The 20,044-nt window shown below is 39.5% G+C and overlaps 1 protein-coding gene across 3 annotated transcripts in view; it reads right to left on the bottom strand.

Moving 5' to 3' along the window:
* rubcn (rubicon autophagy regulator) overlaps positions 1 to 20,044 on the bottom strand; it is a 28,770-nt gene that overhangs the window by 2,024 nt on the left and 6,702 nt on the right. Inside the window, exons 4-22 of one of the 3 annotated variants that reach the window (XM_088426072.1) lie at positions 18,032 to 18,115; positions 17,641 to 17,800; positions 17,443 to 17,549; positions 17,145 to 17,352; positions 15,913 to 16,338; positions 15,403 to 15,450; positions 14,866 to 14,961; positions 13,993 to 14,108; positions 13,695 to 13,884; positions 10,802 to 10,909; positions 10,268 to 10,342; positions 8,431 to 8,491; positions 7,961 to 8,093; positions 7,721 to 7,866; positions 6,822 to 6,886; positions 6,483 to 6,721; positions 4,656 to 4,717; positions 4,396 to 4,549; positions 2,912 to 3,005 (exon numbers count right to left, since the gene is read on the bottom strand). In XM_088426072.1, the coding sequence (XP_088282198.1) occupies positions 2,912 to 3,005; positions 4,396 to 4,549; positions 4,656 to 4,717; positions 6,483 to 6,721; positions 6,822 to 6,886; positions 7,721 to 7,866; positions 7,961 to 8,093; positions 8,431 to 8,491; positions 10,268 to 10,342; positions 10,802 to 10,909; positions 13,695 to 13,884; positions 13,993 to 14,108; positions 14,866 to 14,961; positions 15,403 to 15,450; positions 15,913 to 16,338; positions 17,145 to 17,352; positions 17,443 to 17,549; positions 17,641 to 17,800; positions 18,032 to 18,115 (2,572 nt within the window). The remainder of the gene's footprint in view (positions 1 to 2,911; positions 3,006 to 4,395; positions 4,550 to 4,655; positions 4,718 to 6,482; positions 6,722 to 6,821; positions 6,887 to 7,720; positions 7,867 to 7,960; positions 8,094 to 8,430; positions 8,492 to 10,267; positions 10,343 to 10,801; positions 10,910 to 13,694; positions 13,885 to 13,992; positions 14,109 to 14,865; positions 14,962 to 15,402; positions 15,451 to 15,912; positions 16,339 to 17,144; positions 17,353 to 17,442; positions 17,550 to 17,640; positions 17,801 to 18,031; positions 18,116 to 20,044) is intronic. The other 2 variants (XM_088426074.1, XM_088426073.1) reach the window with 2 other exon arrangements.

Raw genomic sequence — 20,044 nt, 5'->3', positions numbered from 1 at the left:
AAATATTCCAAATGGTGTTTATTTCATGCTCATGGGGAACAAAGTGCAAAAAACAGCATGGGTATATCAAAATGTTAAAAAAAAAAAAAAGCATGATGCTGACACGACCACAAAACTGAATGAAACCAAGTGCAATATGCTTAGAAAAGTTTCAAATGAAATGCAAAAACGTCAACATGAGACCCTTTCAAACTGCTTGCACAAGCGGCCATTTTTCCACTTCTTTTCGGTCTATCAGTTCTGTTGTTGTTCTGATCTGTAGACGCAGGCAGCTGTAAAATGTGCCTGTTGTCATGCCCCGTTGGTTTGAAAGCAATTGTAGCAATTCGACAAGTATTGCATGTCACACCATTCATCATCAGTCAGTTTGACACCAGGATTCTGTCGCTATGTGTAAGTGCACACCATTGTGTATACAAGCACTTTTTGGGGTTCTGTTACAAAGCAGAAGGTCCAGGGAGCTTGAAACAGGCTTAAATGTGCTTTTCCAAAATGAAGTCTTTCTTCATACTTTCAAATGAATTTGACGAATATTGGAGTACGCATAAAATAACATGCACTCTTCATTCTGAAAGCTAAAAGTATATATCTTTTCAAATGGTGAACAAAAACAGCTGCAATCACTGTAGTGTTTCATACATATTTTGTATAGTATAACAAAAATAAATTCAATAATTTATTCTTCATAAACTATATGTTGCCTATTGAAATTTTGGTTGATATCTCTAATTGGAAAAGGAACATGCTGCAGGCGTATAGAACAAAGCAAAGAAAGATAAAATTAGAAGGATGCAGCTATTGAGTGTTTTTGGTAACCATGATATTGTACAAAGACCAAGTGATCAACTTTTTTTCCCCCTTAGGATTAAACGGTGCTCAGCAGCACACTAATTTGCTCCTCCTCCTCCAAATCTTTCCCCATAAATATTGGTCTATGGCACGAATTTGCCGGATGAAAAAGCATTTGAGTGAGCGTGGTTTGTTAAAATCTGATCAATAGGAACTTGTCAGGCTGTCAGCATCAAACTGTGCAAGTCATTAACGTCTATTATGCCAGACTAATGGAGCACTCAAGTGCTGCAAGCTAGCCGCTAATTTATGCTAAATGCGGCTATAATGGAGCCCGAGACACCAGTAAATACTAGCAACAAGTACCGTATGCCAATGTCAGCGTAATTAGGTTGTTTGTTAGTCTCCTGAATTGGTGATTGAAGGTGCTTTCAGAAAAACATTGTTTTTTTATGTCAGCAGTTAGAATAGAAAGACTAGTCAAGCTGTCATTGTATGACACTGCCGGGAAGAACTTCCAAAATAAAAGTGTATCTCGGCATGTATCACGTCAATATATTATTTGGTAAAGTAAGGTTTATTTTGATGTTGGCCTTCTCACAGCGTTTCCGCCGTGTCTTACTGTCATGCAGAGTATTAATAATTGCTGTGCACACTAATAAGCAGATAGCCTGGGGGAAAGAAACTTGACTTGTTTCACCACTAAGCAAGCATTTCAACTCATCATCCACCAGCAAATGGGTGCCAAAATCAAACACTCCACCATTTATGGATTCACCAGCCACGTGACCAACATTTAGAAAATCCCCAAAACCACCAAAGTGCTGAGAGTAAGAACGAAGAAAAGGGAAACCACCCCACAGCCAAAGGGCAGAGGTCAATCAAAAGACCGTGACTAAAACACTGCACCATTACCATGAATGCATCTAAATGTGGCTTTGCGATGGATCCAATTCAGTATATAAAAAATACCAATTCATCAAAGCCAACTCAATTTATATTTGAGAAAACAGTTGAACGGTGTCTTGCCAAATGATTCCCACAGAGAGAAAAAAAAAAGGACAATAAATAAGAACAAGGTTTTGTTAAATAAACACGCTGATTACTTCAGCAGATCTTGTCTGAAAATGGAAAATACACTTCTGCAAAAACACCCTTTTACCAAATGAAATCAGTCACTTAAAAATTGCACCGGTATGAATCATTTTGCAGCTGTTATCCAATCCCTAAAAGTCATCTTCATTACCCGCCTCCTCCTTCCCCTCACATGTCTGCCTGCCTCGTGTGACTCTGCGGGCTCTGCGTGTCTTTCGAGCTCGCCAGTTGCTTTGGATGGGAGCCGAATCCACTTGTCCATCATCCGTGTCATCGATGACCTCGGCGGACAATTTTGGCACTTCGGCAGATTTCAGCTGTTCCTCTTTGAGAGCTTTCACCTCTCCCACCTGAGGCTCCTCATGGTTTTCTTCCCCTTTTGCTTCCTCTTTTTTGTCATTGGGGTTTTCTTTAGAGAAAGTCCTGCCAATACGGCCGAACCATCCCTTCTTCCTCCCTTGACCTGTTCCCAGCTCTTCTAAGCTTTCCTGACTGCTACCCGTATCGCTGTCGCTATTCTTGTTTTCACTCTTCGAGAGGCTCCGCTTCAGTCGCTCTAAATGGAGAATTTTAAGTAAACTGGTTCGTTTTGCATGACCATCCTCCACTTCCTCGCTGTTAGAACTCCCTTTGCGGATAACTAAACCCGTTTCCTCACTTTCTTTAGCACCCTCTTCCCCGCCTTCCTTTTCAGACTCACTTTCCCCCGTCACCCGCTCGTCTTCAGCTGAATGATGCCAGGTGAAAGCCTTTGCCAATTTCCCGGGAGAGAACCGCCCGAGCAATCCCAATTTTCCCAGTCTTGCTTCTGTATTGTCTGTTGACTCTTGTTGGTCCCCATCGTCCGCCGCCTCAGGTGAATCCAAATCCTCTTCCCCGCCCTCCCCCTCCCGCCGGTCCTTGTAAAGGGCCCTTGCCAGCCTACGAGGTTGGGAGATCTTCCAATCTATCCAAATAAGGGGAGCAGAGCTCCTGCGAGGGGGCACACGTAGGCCGCCCAGGCCCGCTACCAGCAGAGAGGGCTCACCTTCGCAGCGCTGGCACTTGCTCAGTTGAAACGGGAAGATGATGTCTTTTTCGTTGCCACAGAACTCGCACACAAAGCCCTTTGCCTGGCACAACTGCAGAAGATCAACAGAGATGAGTAGGAACATTCATATTGGGCAGAGTGAATAAAAATTAAGGAATTTCTACAGCTTTGTGACAAAATTCAACGCTAGATGCTCTGTTAACTGTTCTGTAATGCCTTCGCATCAATCAGCAATATGATTGCCCTGTATGGTTTGTCTTAATTGCAAAAAGTTTCTGGCTTTTGGTAATGCGTTTTCAGAAATGTAATTCTGTTTCACCTTTTGTAAAAAATATTTGAAGTGTTTGAAAATATTTGTTTGGATCAGATATCACCCAACTAGGGCTGTCAGTCATTTTAAACCCCATTATTCATAAAATTAGATAAACTTTTGATTTTACATTAAAGTGTATTGCAAGACCATTTTTCCCCACAACCACCAAGAAGCATTTTTGAGGGATTACTGTAATACTCAGTAACCTTTTTGACTGACTCAGTTTCTTGTTTAGTCATTGCTTAGTAAAAGCCTATGGTCGTAAATCTCTTAGGTTAATTAAACATGAAAGTTATCAGTTTGTTTTCATGGTGGGACGACAGAAAATCAAAATAATTATATCTGTAATATGAGAATTTTGACAATATTAAGTTAAAAAATGCGTCAAAAATCATTGAATAATTTGATACATTGATTAGTTTTGATTCATACACACCAAACCCTAATACTTAAAATTTTCGGTAAAAGTTAACGGTCAAGGAGTGACAAAAAAACACCCTTTTTTTATGTGTGTGACTGCCATCTTCTTTTTTTTTTATTTTTTTATTTTTTTTTTAAAACTGGGTTCCTGTTATACTTGTTCAAATTTAAGAAAAAACACGAGGAAAATATGCCACCAAAAATCTCTCAAAATGTCACGGTTTGAAAGGCCTCATAAAAACATGCTGTTTAGCAGGAATAAAGTTATTAACTCTGTGCCTGTCTTTAAATTGGTCGTTGGCTTTGTGTGACTCATTTGCAGTGCTAATTCTAAAGAAATGTCACTTCAGCAACAATTAATAGAAGCTCATAAGAATATTGAATATTCTATAGTACACCATTGTGTTCTTTATTGTCTTCCTAATTGTTGGGGGTTAACTTGTTTTTTTACACTTGTGGGACGATTGAGACAGATGTTAGACGTTACTTTACCAATTCCAGTACAGTTAATGAAGGTTTTATGGCGATAGAAGGAACATATTATTTCGAGCAATATAACCTTAAAGGTGCCATTATAATCCCTCAAAGATTTCCAGGACTACATAAAAGGAACCCTTTCAAATATAGAATAATACTCCACAGAATATAATTATAGTATGGTACAATACACTCTTTTATATCGTATAATTCCAGGTTAAGTGACAACAAAAGGTGGCCATGTTTTGAATAAAACCTGGGGTTCTCTTACCACGCAGCCTGCTACATGCACAGTGCCGAGTTTAAGCAATTCCTTCATGCGAGGTACCAATTCTCCATTACGCACAGACAAAAGGTCATTTAGGGAAAAAAGGTGCAGGTCCTCGGTCAGGTGACAAGGAAGGATGTCAAATTGCTCCAGAACCCTTAGGGACGAAATGCACACACATATTATTCCTGGTGTGACACAAACAAAAAGGATCATTTTGTACACGTAGGCCAAAGAGTGAGACATGAGGGAGAATAGCTTACCCTTTTGAAAAGCGACATGTCTTGAAGAGGTTTTTCATATGAAACAGCTGCATTCTCAAAATCTAATTAGAATAAAAAATAGGATAAAAAATAAAATTTAAGTCAACACACCACAGGCATGAGAACGCTTGCTCTTGTCCTCAAGAGCTGACAATATGTCATTGTTTACAATTAATTCATCTTTACATATAGGATATCATATTTACTGCTGTCAAAAGATTAACAAAGGAGAGATTAATTTAGATTTGTAATTACTGGAAATTGATTTTATCTGAGGAAAACCCTGAAGTACTGTAGTCTCTTAATATATTCTTTTTTTTTTTTTTTTAGTTACATTTTGTTATTGTAGCAAATCAAAAGAATGATAAAGTCCACCCAAAAGTCACTCAGGTCATTTATTTATTTTAACAGAATTTAGCAGTGATAACCTTATCTTCTGCTGTAATTGAGACTAGACCCAAGTGTTGGTTGCAACCTATAATTTCAAACATTGGGGAAGAATGCTGTCTTTTTTTTTTTGTTTTTTTTTTGGTAAGTCGCCAAATTGTGGACTTCCTGAAAGACAGTGTGTTCTTGAGTTTAGTTTGGCAAAAATCTTTGCTTTGCCTCTGTACATTAGTGTCTTTCTTGCTATTGTAGGAGGTGGTTAGAGTCGCAGCTGGATGTTTTGCATTTATGTGGTAGGCTAAATTTCTGTGGTCGGCAAACTCCTTATAAGGATGTAGATCACTTTACCTTGATCAGAGGAGCTGTCGTGAGATTTAAATTAAATTGACCATTCATCGTTCTTCCATTTTCACGTCTTCCCCCTCCTCTTCCCTCCCCTTCCTGAACTTGCCCTTCCCCCCCACAACCGGAGCCCAAAGATGGTCAATCAGTTTCGACTTCAGTGTGTGATTGACCTTTGTTTTAAACCCCCAACATTTCAAGCGCAAGAAGCACGATGCATAAAAACAGATTTTGTTCCGCATGGAGAACGTGTAAAATTAGGGATTAAAAAAAAAAAAAAAAGATGCTCTAACTGACAAATTCATCACAATTATTTGGTTAGTCTGACACACCTAAATAAGCAACATACATGGACAGCATTTAATTTTGATTCCACAGCCAAACTCAATTTTATTCAATTACCTTACTCAAGATTACTGAAACCATTTTGTGTATTATTTGGCCTTCGACTGATAACTACTCAGCAGCACTGACAGGTATAATGCCTTCTCAGCATCATTCATCAGTAGCTGCTGTGAATGGCATGAATGGTTTCATTCATTCTGCTTTCTCAACCTACAATAGTGTGAAGGAAATCATATATTAGATTGTTATCATTATGTGCTTATTTCTTGTCTAGAATAGTGTGCACTGCTATCCATGTGTGCAGTCCGAGTTCATCTCACCCCAGTTCTTAGATAAAGCTGTTGACGCAGGAGAGTGTGAGCAGGGACCTTGGACCAGCTGTTGGTGGCGCCAGACTGGCTCTTTTTGTTATGTCTTGTAATGTGCAATTCTTTGCTGAATTAATAAAAACCAGGCAGGGGCGCTTGGGCGTTGAATTAGCGTTGGAGAACACACAAGTTCAATCGTCCAAGCTTTTTCCCTATCCATGGCATGGAAAAGTCAATCTTGGCTGGTCTGAGTTACTCTTTTTGCTGCTTAGCAGCTAGGCTTGTCCTAGTCTTCTTTTAGAGATTTCTCTGACAAATAGTAATCACTAGTCATGCAAGCTTTCATTACGCAATTAGGATCTTTCACTCACCAGGCATAATTTGGGGCTACATTTAAACTTGTAAACGGTTTAAAAAAAAAATCATTTTGATTATAACGGCTCACCCTGACAGACTCCAGAGCTTTAACTTTCTTGTAGAGGCTGCTGTTGATGTCATTTGGGTTGAAGAGAGGGTCTCCGGAAATCTTGCTCAGCAAGTCGCGGGCAAAGTTGCTCACGTAGTACTTACTGAAATCCCACTTCATCAGAATTCGACCAGGAACCACTACTTGGGCATTCTCGTGGCAACACTGGCAGAAGTAACGGCCGAGGTACTCGCAGTAACGTAGTCTCCTAATATAGTCTTGTGACGCAAATAATGAAAGGGTTACATAGAAATGGATAAGAATACCAGCGTTGAAAAGTCAAATCTGCATTGAAAGAGATGTAGTAGCGAATTGTACCTGGGTCGATGCGAATACCACAACCAGCACAGCGGTAATTCTGTTTTGCCACGACTATCTTCCTTCTGATGAAATAATAATAAATCAGCTCATTTTCATACAAAAAACACCAGCTGAATATGAGCTAGGAGATGACTCATCCATGCATTTTCTATAACCACTTATCGTCACCAAAAAATATAAAATACCAATTTTCTTCAATCCCAATTTTAAGTAATCCTCACCAAAAAAACCTGATTTTCTTCAATCACAATTGTAATACATTTTAATGTGGAAAATAAACACAATACTGACTTTAAATCATTTGTAAACTTAATAATCAAAGCTTGTGTATGAAGTAACTTGCTATTGCTGAAAGGGAACAACAATATATCCATATATTTTACCATGTTTAGCAGTCCAAAGTTAATATTGTCAATAGGTCCCTTTGATAAATAAATTATTTTTATGTACAATTAATGCCTTTAAAAACACAGCTGTGAACTGGAAATGGCAGCAACCGAGCTCAAGTAACAACCAATCATGGCTCAACTGTTCCTCAAGTGATGTTCATTATGATAAAATGTGATTGTACGTTACCTGAGCCTTCAGCAGTTGTGGTGTAAATTTCAACTGACAGCAAGAGAATTATGTTTTTAAAACTATTTTAAAAAAATCGTGAAAAATAAGTGAAAAATATTAACTTGTTACTGCTAAAAATGTCTAATTAAGAGGACGATCCCTTTAAATGCCAAAGATAAATTGTTAATCCCAATTGTAAACATGTCTTGTCTCTCGCTATTTCTTATTTTCTGATTTTTTATTTTTCAAGTGACGAATACATTTAAATAATTTCTTTTTTTTTTTTGTCCAGCCCTAACTAAAAACATGCCAAACAAAAAATGCCGATGCTCACGTACTTGGGTGGAGGATGAATGTTGAAGATGATTTGGGGTCGAGGCGGCGCCCACTCCAGATTCCCTCGTACCCGAATCCTTAGTTTATATATGTCTGCATGCTCTCCGTCATCAGGAGATATGGGAAGAGAGTCTGGTATGGGCAATAGCTGAGAAACAGCCAACATATTGAGTTACAACTTTAGTTGTACTGTCACTAACCTTGTAGTGTGCACAGTATTCCATGTGAGAAGAAAGACATACTTTTTGCGGCGCATCATGTTCTGGAACCAGCCAGTCTAGCTCAGAGGCGGCAGGAAGTTGCATGCCCTCAAACTGTCGGAGCAAACCCATGGCAACAGACTCCGCCGAGTTGGATTGAAGGAAGGAGGTGGAACTGAACGAGAAACCGCAGAATTGAATTAAGTACCCATACTTAAAGTCTGTCCCAAAAAAAGGTATTGGTGCATTCTTGCATTACAGAAAATAAACGTAGTTGCCAGAAACAATATTAGACACAAAACATCATTATTAGATACACATGCACAAGTTAATTAAGTCCAATACAAGAACTGCATCAAAAATTCTTCATGTTCACTTTTACGAGACATCCATTACTATCTTTATGTAATTTGTAATGTTATATAGAGTCCCAGATTAGATTAAATTGTATACATGCACCAAAATGTCAAGTGAGCTACAAGAACGCAAAGTACAAAACATTTTACACTTACAATGACTCTGAGCTGAGAAAAGACTTGCTACTGGAGCTCACGCTGCGCTTTATGTCTGCCTCTGAAACATACGACAAAATTTAAAATGAGAAATCGGGACAGGTCTTGTCAAAAAGACAAACTTTGCCAAGTCAATACACTATAAAAGTATTATTCCACCACAGGTCACATAAAGCTTATTAAAGCTAAGCAGCACATACTTTTGAAACTTTTTTTTTTTCCCCCCAATAAATATGAGGATCCAATTTCATTTGGTGAAGCAGAACACAACCATGAAATTATATCATAAATTATGCAATAATTATTTCAACTCAAACATTGGACAAATCAGATAATGGAAAAAGCGGTAGTCCTCAGTATTCACTACATTGAAAATGTTTAATAACATGTTTCTTATTCTATTATCATCTAATCGCCAACAAGCATCTTTTTGGACAAACTAGAACTAGAATGACTCCAGTGTCTCAAGAATTGTGATGAATGTATTCCTACTGGCATAACACTGCTGTTAAGAGAACACACAAGCTGAGTGTTTCCAAAGCGACAGTGTGGGAGCAAGTAAACGACACAGCCAGTTTCCAACAGCTGCCAGGATCTAGCAAAAAAGACTGAATATTGGTGAGTGCATTGTCTTATTTAAAACTGTTAAGGGGCCCGTATCATGGAAATTCAACTGTTTGGAGCTTTTAACCATGTTCCAATGTTAATTTATTACCCTAAAAACCCCCAAAATGTGATTTTCCTTCACTGATGCGTTTCTGGGAATTCATTGCTTATTGTGCGTTCTCAGCACCAGTGCCGCCTGAGCACATAAAAATCTCTTGCGAGAGGAGTGTGACGTTAACAAGCCTTCGTGCCATTTCTACACCGCCCTCGCAAAAGTAAATACACACCCACCTTTTCTGAGAGACAGTCACCTTTTTTTGTTTTTTTTACCAAGGCTGCAAGCAGCAAAGAAAAATATCAACCAAAGATCACCAAATTACCTATGCACAACTAGTTTAGTCTGTCATAGGACACCCTACTCCCCTTGAAGCAACCCTTGTCTAGTTACATGGGGCCAAAAGCAAGCAAGAGAATAGTGCTACCTGATATTTTGTGTCCAAACTAAACTTAGCATAACAGTGCTATATATATATATATATATATATATATATATATTAATAAAAAAAAACAAAATATACAGTTCGAATTAACTACTGACCATACAATGCTTCACAAAGGTAATGTGCCCGATAATCCAATGCATCGTGTGTTTTACAATAAAAGATTTTCAAATAGACCCTTTTATTGACTAATATTCTGCATTTAATTTTGTTTTTCATTATTATGGCCACGGCACATTTTTATTTGAGTTCACACTTGGTGCAATCAGAACAAAACATTGCAAACTGTGGACCCTTTGTCTGACAAACAGCCATTTTACTGTCATCATTCAAAACAAAAGTGGTAGGAATTGAGCTAAATGAAAGAAGGAAATGATAATGTGTTTGAAAGAACAGTATGACATCTAGTAGGTCACCAGTAAGGCCCCAGAAAGCCTGACAAGAAAACTAAAGACACACAGGATGGGTAGCAGCTATATGGATAGTTTAACTAACCAGTCCCTCAACATGCAGGCATCAGCACCCTAAAACACACACAGAGGACTGAGCTACAAGCACGTGCACAATGCCTTGCCAACTTGACTCCGTAAATATCTCCTCAAAATCTACTGCGGAAAACATGCAACATGACCAAATAGATCATGACTTTTAGGAACAGCCTATGAGACAGAACATCTCAGATTAGAAACAAGAATTGTGTTTTGTTCCCGAGGAACCCCACCAACGGATACCTGAGAAGAGGGAGGCAAGTGACAAGGAGAGGCCGTTCTGAGACACCGCCAGCAGGGATTGACCCTCACAGCCATCTGAAAGAAACTAACACTCAGCACCGCTGTCACCACACAGCACCCACATTTCACAAATATTGCTCGTGTTGTATGCACACACATGCACGTTGTCACCCAAGCCCCAAGACACACAATATACGAAGCACAGCTCCTAAGATTACTACGTATAAAACACGTATGCATGCACACAAGAAGTCACTCGAGACATCTTTTAAACAAGGCACGCCAAACCAAATTGTTTGCAATGTCTCAACGACATATCAGAATCCAAAATGAGCTTCTCATAGTTCATAAGATAGGGACTGGTAAAACATTACAAAAACACAAGCACTTCAACCTAGCTATTCTGCAACAGTCACATTCACGTAAGGTTAATGATTAATGGTGACAGGTTAGTTAGCAGTATGAAGACAATGTAATGATGGTGTCATGGATGTGGAGCCATAGCTTCCTTTTTAAATACATCCATCTTCGTACCTCGTAATTCACACTCCTCCACCTCTTCTGCAGAGTCAGAATCAGACAGACCGTTTCGGGACTCCTGGGAGCTCCTCCTTGAACCGCTGCTATCAGTTGAATGGAACACTACAAACAAAACAACAGAAGTGGATTGAGACACACGTATACAGTGCACCCCTGCATACTGGCAGTGCCGCTATTGGCTGTTGTTGTTTTTTTCCTTTTTTTTTTTTTTTTTTGGGGGGGGGGGGGGGGGGGGGGTCCACCAGATACCACCATTTTACAGTATTACAATATATGAGCATATGGGCAAATGTATTGCCATATATGCCGTTATCTGTACAGGGAATAAGAGCGGCTCAGTAAAAATACGTGTTATATATATATATATATATATATATACAGTGGTACCTCGGTACTCGACCGCCTCTATACTCGACCAAATCGGTGCTCGACCAAAAAATTCAAGTAGAAAATGCATCGGACCTCGAACAGATTTTCGGTTCTCGACTAGCCGAGCCGACCCGAACGCGCTCCTCGGCCCTTCTCGGCCAGCGGGTAAGCGCCAGTTCAATTCAGACCGCCAGCGGAGTAAGACGTACGCAGTTTGTTCGAGTATTTCTTCCCGGATTTAAACTTTTTTGTGTTGCTCTAGCCCTTAATAATGGCTCCAAAGAAAGACAGTGATAAGGGGAAGGCAAAGAAGAAAACAGTGAGGACCACTATTGAATTGAAGAAGGAAATTATAGCAAAATATGAAAGTGGTGTACGAGTGTCCAACCTCGCGTCGCAGTTACCTAGCGTAAACATGGAAGGGGATTCCCCTTCTAAGGAGTAACCCCCCCCCTCCCGATCTCTCCACATCCATTCCTGTATGCCATCAACCACTCTCCAAAACGTAAGTAAATTATACAAAATGGTTTATAATGCTTTATTTATCTTTATCATGTACTGCTTGTGCATATTTACTTGTGCACACATACTTTCCATTATTTCTTATGGGAAAATTGGTTTCGGTGTTCGAACAAATCGGTGCTCGACCACCACCTCAGAACGGATTATGGTCGAGTACCGAGGTACCACTGTATATATATATTATATATACACAGTCAGCCCCCTGCTTACGAGCATCCTGATTTGCGAACATTCCGCCTTACGAGCGTGGATCAGGGAGAATTTTGTCCTCCGCTTACGAGCAAACCTCTCGTCTTGCGAGCATTCCGTCAAACCAGCCATTGAGTATGTAGAAATGTTCTCGCCTAACTGCGTCAATATATTCAGCAGTTGCGTCATCTACAATCATTAATAGATACTTATGGCGGTAACGTGAACGCTATTGGTCTTACAATCTCACACTGACTGTCTCACTCACGGTGTCTAAATATATTACCATTTAAGTGTAGTGTTTGTACAGCTAAAGGGAAAAACAGCTGACATGAAATTAAATGTGCCGATTGCAGGACAAAGAATTGTCATTGGTTTAAATGTGTGTTTTTTTTTTTAATTAATTGTCAATACATTCCAACCGTTTAAAAAAAAGTGCGAATAATTATCAGTCAGTCAAGGAGACGCCAATATGCTATTGGTCGATTAAGGTCACCCGGTCTCACTCACGGAGATGCTATTGGCCGGCGTCACACGTCAATCACAGAAATGCCGATATGCTATTGGCCGAACGCCTTTATCTAGCTTGATGGGACAGGATGGAAGGAAGTAGACAAAATGAGTGAAAAACGGAATGTTTTGAAGACTTTGCAAACTTTATCTGTTAGACATAGCTTCTAAAATTACTAGCAGCGGTAAAGGAAGAAATAAGAGGATGATGTTTTAGTATCTCCGTGATTTGCACCATGACTGAAAGAGTTACTGTAACACTGTAAGACCAATAGCCTATATGCGTTGCCGTATTAACTCAAGAGGTTAATCTCTGCACCCTATTACGGGTGATGATACAGCGCCATATAATGGTTGCTAGACAAGATTGCATGTCAGGTTAGTCGGCGATCTCCCGATATGCATTGGGACAGCGTCATTGTTGCAATTTTGTGAGTTGTAACCAAAGGTGAACTGACGCTCGAACAAGCCATAAGTGTGCTGCCTAGTAAATGCAACACACACAACCACCTCTCCGCTTCCACCGTGCTCAATTCACGTCGGGAAAAACAGTTGACATGAAATTAAGTGTGCCGATTGCAGGACAAAAAATCGTCACAGATTTAAATGTGTTTTAATCAATAAGATGTCAATACATTCCAACCGTTTAAAAAAAAAGTGCAAATAATTATCAGTCAGTCAAGGAGACGCCAATATGCTATTGGTCGATTAAGGTCACCCGGTCTCACTCACGGAGATGCTATTGGCCGGTGTCACACGTCAATCACAGAAGTGCCGATATGCTATTGGCCGAACGCCTTTATCTAGCTTGATGGCACAGCTGGTTGGGATGGAAGGAAGTAGAGAAAACCCTGACTGAAAAAGTTACTTTGACACTGTAAGACCAATAGCATATCTGATTTAACGTATTGACTTAGAGCATTCATCTCTGCTCATCTCAGCACAAGTCACGTCTTTCCAAAGGTAAAAGTCATTTATCCTTTGTATTTGTTATTTAATGCAACTGTACAGTAGATTATGTCACTTAATATTAATTTATGTATACAGCGTGATGATTTTACCTAAGGCTTCTGCGCGCGTTGCACGCACTCACGAATTAACATGGGTTTGGATTGCCCGCTATACGAGCAATTCGAGATACGAGCGTAGCCGCTGAACGGATTAAGTTCGTAACCCGGGGGCCCACTGTATATAAAAAACACATTTTTACTGAGCGCTCTTATTCACTGTACAGATATCGACATATATGGCAATACATTTTCCCATATGCTTTTCCCAGAGGAAAACTGCGACTTACAGTGATGAGAGGGCGGCAGGCGGCTGCGACGTATTTGCTGCCTGCGCAAGCGGATCTTCTGCTTCAGCTGTTGAATTTCAGAGTCGCTGTCCCCTTCCTCCTCGCCCTCCTCCTGCTGACGCCGCAGGTTGTACTTCATCAGCTCGATGGCTGCGATAAGAGACTCTGAGATACTGAAGTGAGCGTTCTCCTATGTAATGAACAAAGAAACAAATGTGTTTTGTCCATTTTGTCATGACAGGTTTAAGTGTCAATTCCAATATTATGAGTTCAGCATCAAGTGCTAATAATTGAGCACCTTTTCAAGATCAGCACAGCTGCCAAAGTCCTGCTCTGACAGGTAGCTAATGAGGCTCTGGCCTTCTGATGGCTTCCTGAACAAACCATCTGGTGTCCTGCTGTATTGGGACCCGTCTGAGGCAACAAAACAAGAAAAACGCATTGAAATAACTATTTGTAATTGTTAAACACATTTAAAATGCTTTGGTCAACAAAAAAATTGCATTCAAGCATAAGAAAGGCTGGTGGTGGGTTCATGTGATGCAAAAAGGAATATTTGAGTGTTAGCAATGGCCAATGCAGCTTATGCGCGTTTGCTTAAATTCAGTGTCAATTCATTGCGTTTATGTTTGGGATAAAGATAGACCGATATTTTTCATGGCTTAATGTTATACTGATTAGTCATCTTCTTTGAAACAGGCCCATAAGATGAGTAAAAAAAAAAAAAAAAATCTCAGCTCGATCTAGAAATGTATTAAGAATGTTTTTTTTTAAAACCTTTTACATTTGCATATTATTGATTTTTTTAAGATACATTTTTGACAACTTTTCTTACTTTTGTGACATTTTAACAAAAAGCTGAGTGAACTCCCAAGGTCTTCATCAGCATGTATATAATGAAAACTTAGAGAAAATTGCTCCCTATTGTTTTCTACTGTAAGTTCTCCAAAATTTCAAAACAAAAACTTAAACGTTGATTTTTTTTTTCTTTTTCAACCAAATTCCAAAGGTGCTGAGTGTTCCCAGGGCCAGCACAGTCTCTTATAAAGTGAACTGCAATTTTAAATAGTTCGCTGAAGTTAACAGTTTGAAATTATTGGCCATCAGGTTTTTGAGAAATACATACAGTAAATAAACCCTATGCAGAGCAAGAAATGGCGACTAAACTCACGAGACTCCATGTAAAGTGAGGAGGGAGTGCTGGTGTTACTGCGCTGAGGTGCGAAAGGGTTGAACTCCTTAACACAGCAGTCTTCACTCTCGGTTTCTGTGTGATAAAGTATCTATAATTAGCGCTGCAGACTTTCACAAATAAGTAACATCATCAATGAAGGCAGGAAAATAAAATTGCTTTTGATTTTTTTTTTTTTAATGAAAGAGCTTTTTGTTTGCATGCATGACAAAATTAAGCAGCTGAGCTTTGATATGAACATTAAAAACACTATTGTACAAATCACAAGAGCTGAAGAACATGACTTTTGTTTTACTTTGGAGTATAACTGATAATGTGACTCATGAGGATTTAACGATCACTGCGGGAAGGCACAACAGCAAAGAAGGCGTGCATGATGAGGTCAAAACGGATGAGCTTGAAAAACAAATGGAACTTGATATAGGGGATGAGAAATATTCCATCCACATGCACTAGAAAAGAAAAGAAGGGTGGAAGGGTTCAAGAGATGGAGTACAGTGGAACTGCACTTCCAACCTGCTACCGGATCCTCAATTATTATGGTGATTTTCCGGTGGGCCCCTCCTTCACGCAAACGGTAGGAAAAAGAAGTAGAGCAGAGAGAGCGCAATTTACCTCAACTAAAAAGGGAAAGCAGTGTGAGCAAAGACAAAAGTTTGAGGATAAAGACAGATCAGTTATTTCTATTTGAATTTAGTCTTGCTTTTTACATCAGTTCGGGGTAGGTTTCAAACAAAATGTATCATTAATAGCAATGAGTCTAATATTTGTTTTATTATTAGAAATTGTGTCTTGAATCAATTGAAGCAAAACAGTACACTTCCACAAATAGCAGTTTATCTGTTCATTGGATTTTCGCTGGTTTATGGATTGCAGAGGCAAAATCGGATTAGTAATATTGACTTTCAGCTAACACTGATAGCAATTTGAAACACTGATTGAAATTTATTTTTTATCTAGCCACCTGTGTCATTTTAAAACATTCAACAAAATATGTGGATGTGACACCATTTACGATGTACTTACCTTTCCTGAGTTTCTGAGCAATCCCTGTGTCAGAAAATGAGCGAGTGTGTCCTCTAGCCCCTCTACCAAGCTCTTTCTGACCCTCAGAAAAAGACGAACGCCTGAGCGGGGGTAGAGCCAAAGAATTTGGCTGTGGGGACTGCTTTTTGCTCTCGCCGGTCTCACTGCTGTGCGTTGAACTCTGGGTGTTGCACCGACTGCGTTGACCCAGGTTACCGATGGCCAGGTATTCGGGGCCGTCATCATATTCACCATCGCCTGAATCACCCGTGTCAGGTTGTGGGGAGGAGGGTGAGGGAGACTCTGAAAGAGAGATGGAGGGGATGGACGCATGTCCAGCGGGGGGGATCACACCCTGTTCACTCTCCTCCGGCCTGGTCAAGCACACCCAGGGAGGACCCAGAATGCTGGTTTGTGAGGTAGTATCTACAAGAAATCACAGCAGAGGGAGCAATGAAATTGACAGCCCTGTCACCTAGTATAGCAGGTCTAAATCACTGCCGTACATGACCAGATTCTGATTTAGCACCCAATTTTAAAAAATATACAACTTTCTTTTAGAGGGTGATTTCACACATTTGCTTGGCTAGAATGAGCCCCCACACAGTCGCAGGTCACTACCCCTGGATTCACCTATTGGTAGGTTTTATTTTCTTCCACAAAATTTTTTTGGGGGGGGGACAACCAGTGTTTTGCAAAGGCAGATTTTGGCTATTCACAAACTCATAAGTATACTGGTCATATCTGGTCATAAAGATTCCTTCAAAAAGAAGGGGTGAAATGAAGCAGAAAAAAACAGAAGAAATGAACTGGTCGCCAACAGAGCGAGACGTGCCCAAAGGGCGCATTCACTAACATCCTCGGATCAAATCTGTTGGCTTGGGAAACAACTTCAGTATTTATAACAACAGGTCCGGGTGAATTGTGTACTGCAACGTTGATTGGTGCTCCCAAAAAGACATTTTTGCCACTTGGACATTTTCTACAGTAAGACGTAACTAATAAATGAAACACTGGACAACCCGGTGCAAAATCCTCCCCAGTATGAAACCGTAAACGTCTCCCGGATAAGGTGGCCATGTATTTACTCTTGTACAGGCAGTACATGGGCGGTGTAGCGGTACAAGGGAGTAATATTGTCATCATTCCTTACAAGTTATGTTTATCTGTTCGGGCGGGGCCGGTGCTGAGAGCGCAATAAGAGAGAAGCCATTTAACAATATTTTCCTCACTTGTGCTGTTGCCGACTTCTACCATGTTGCCGTTGGAGTTTTCAGCCACATCTCTGAGTGAGCAGTTAGATGTGGTGAGCCTCCGGTTTAATGACTGTCTTGCGGGTGCCGAGTCGGTGTTTCTCCAGGGCCCGCATGCCCCGGGCAGCACACAAAGGCTCTGGCTCTTCAACAGGCCAAGGCACGGGGGGTTCTTGAGTGGGGAAAGCTGCAGAATAGAAAAAAGAACATGTTAAAGCCCGGATCTATAATCAGTGATGACCACTTGTAACCCATCAAGATCAAAAATCAGACCCACCCCCACTGTGTCTATTTGAGCCAACAGTTTGGGGTTGTTTTGTTCCACGGCTTCAAGGCACTGGAACATGGCTGTGACATGTGGTTCACTGAGCAAGAAGGCATCTTCTAAAAACATAGGGAAAAAACAAGGAGAGAGGTCACTCGGCATAAGTATAGAAAAATATTATTAAGACAAGTTTGTGAATAAATGTCTGACCATTGTAGTACTTTCTTGCATGTGCCTGATGCCTGAGAAGAGGCTTGAGCTGCGCAGACAGCAAGTGGATCTGCAAGCTGTAAAGCAACCAGCGATCGGCCTTGTAGCTTTCACCGGCACTCTGCACCCTGCTGCTTAGTACTGGCTCCAGCTGACTGAACTATGGACGGATGACAACACAACAATTAAAAAGAAAAAAAAAAAAATTTGCAAGGACAAAAAAAACAATTGAAACTACACCACGTCACCTACTGCCATAGCAGACATCACATTTTTAAATGAGTTGAATTTATAACATTATATGAATTTCATGTAAGGGCCATAATGCCTTTATTAACTTGAATGCCTCTATTAGATAATGTGCCCATTGAGTGACTATATCATAATATACCTGTTCAACATGTGAGGCAAGATGAGGGCTGATGTGACGAACACACCAGACAAATGGCCAGTAGTCTCTCTGCTTGTAATACACCTGCAATACCCCCACAAAAAAAGACAGTAATTTATTCCTAAATGTGACTGACAATGTATTTAACTTTAATTTAGAAAAAAAAGACTAATTACTGAAAACGGGAAGGCACAGACTGTAACTGACCTAGTGTTCAGTTCATTATAAAGAAAAGATCTTTGTCTTTTTAATCCATTTTACGAAAGAGATTCATTTTTCTTTAAAGCCCAATGTGAGCTTACATGTCTCAGGTTGAACTGGTTTCAATAGCAAACTATTTAAAAGTGGACATTACAATATGGAACTGAGTGTAATGTAATATCACTACATAATTAAAATTTCTCAAGAAATGGCAAGAACGTAAAATAAACATTGATCTAATCAAAACATTTTGTGATGTCAAAGAAAGGGTGCAGTCAGTGTGAGTAAAGTTGACTTTCTATGCAAACTAGTGCAAAGCAGCTCACAAATTTCAAAATTGACTCATTTTAAATGTTCAGTTAATAGTTCATAACTTTTTTTGAACTAAAGTTAATAGTTCATAACGTTTTTTAAACTAAGTTCATTGTTGCTGGGAGTTATAGGCGGGGAAAAAAATCCAGCGCGCTATAGATCATTAGAGTTTATCAATGTAAACAGAAGCAAAGTAGGCTACATATTTTTGCATAGCTATAGATGTTTATCTAAATAAATAGGATTAAAAAATGTGGAAGAAAAAATGATTAACTCATTTAGTGTCTGTCATTTTAGAACCTCCTTTTAGCGTAACACTTGGGGGGGAAAAAAAAAACATAATTAAGTGGATGGAATATAAAGTCTGGACTGAGAAAACAACACTACAATATGTCTTTGGGATTGAATGGGTTTAAAATTGTAAAAAGTAAAACATTTGAAATGCCATCTATTGTTAATTTTGAGAACAGTCATTGAGCAGATCTCAAGTTTATATTATATATTTTCAGAATTTGTGATTGCATTGTGGGGGTTATTTTCTAGGCCACACCTCGCTATGTGTGGAATTATTTGTATCATTTTCTTCCCTGACATTTATTAAAGTGCTAACCGTTTTGCTATTCAAGTTGGATACATTCCACTTATACGGAGCTCCCCAGACATTTCTTTGAAAATTGGTCACAATCACTCAAGCAATTAATTCCGGTCACTGGCTTAGCAATTAGCATGAATGTTTTCTTAATGAATCCTTCACTTATCATTTGCTGAGACACAAAGTACGTTTAATCTTCACTTGCTTGGAAAACCAATTTCTCCTCTACATGTTTGCCACAGTCACAGAAGTTAATGGTGTTGTTTTTTTTTTTTTGCATATATATGTTTAACTTATTATTGCACAATACAATAGATTACATTTTGACAATCTCTTCTCATTTTCTTGGGAATTCACTTCTCATATATAAGTTGCCATTCAAGGGTGAGTGCAGATCAATTTAATAAACTGTGATGTTCATATTTATGGACCAGCTTCACAAATTGGGTTGATTTTTCTAAGTACTTTTTTATGTACTTTTTCCTCAGCACCCAAATCCTAAGTAAACTGCATGATCATGCACAATAGATGCAAAAACATACTTTGTATGTCAAAATTCAACATAGAACTAGAGCTGCAAGCAGCTATAAAGGGCCCTCGCAGACCTGTGCACGTTGGGGTATGAACAGGTCGGGGTATGAACAAGGACTATGAATGATGAAAAATTAGTTGTAGATCACTTCAGTGCAGGACTATTACCAAATATGTAAAATTTAGACAAGGTGGGACAATGTGGGTGGAGTTACTGCAGCTTTTATTGTTCCAATTTTGTGACTTTCAATGCCATATAGGCCACACCCACTGTCGAAACATTGTACTGATTTGTGGAGGGCATAAGGCATGGCCTCTGGCTTTTCAGAAAACATTTAAGGGATATCACTTCAAGGGGCTCAGCAGAGTACATAAAA

Source organism: Hippichthys cyanospilos, chromosome 10 (assembly GCF_059441005.1).
Source record: "Hippichthys cyanospilos isolate Australia breed blue-spotted pipefish chromosome 10, RoL_Hcya_1.0, whole genome shotgun sequence".
NCBI lineage: Eukaryota > Metazoa > Chordata > Actinopteri > Syngnathiformes > Syngnathidae > Hippichthys > Hippichthys cyanospilos.
The sequence above is the reverse complement of the archived record's forward strand: the minus strand, read 5'-3'. Positions and strand labels throughout refer to the sequence as shown.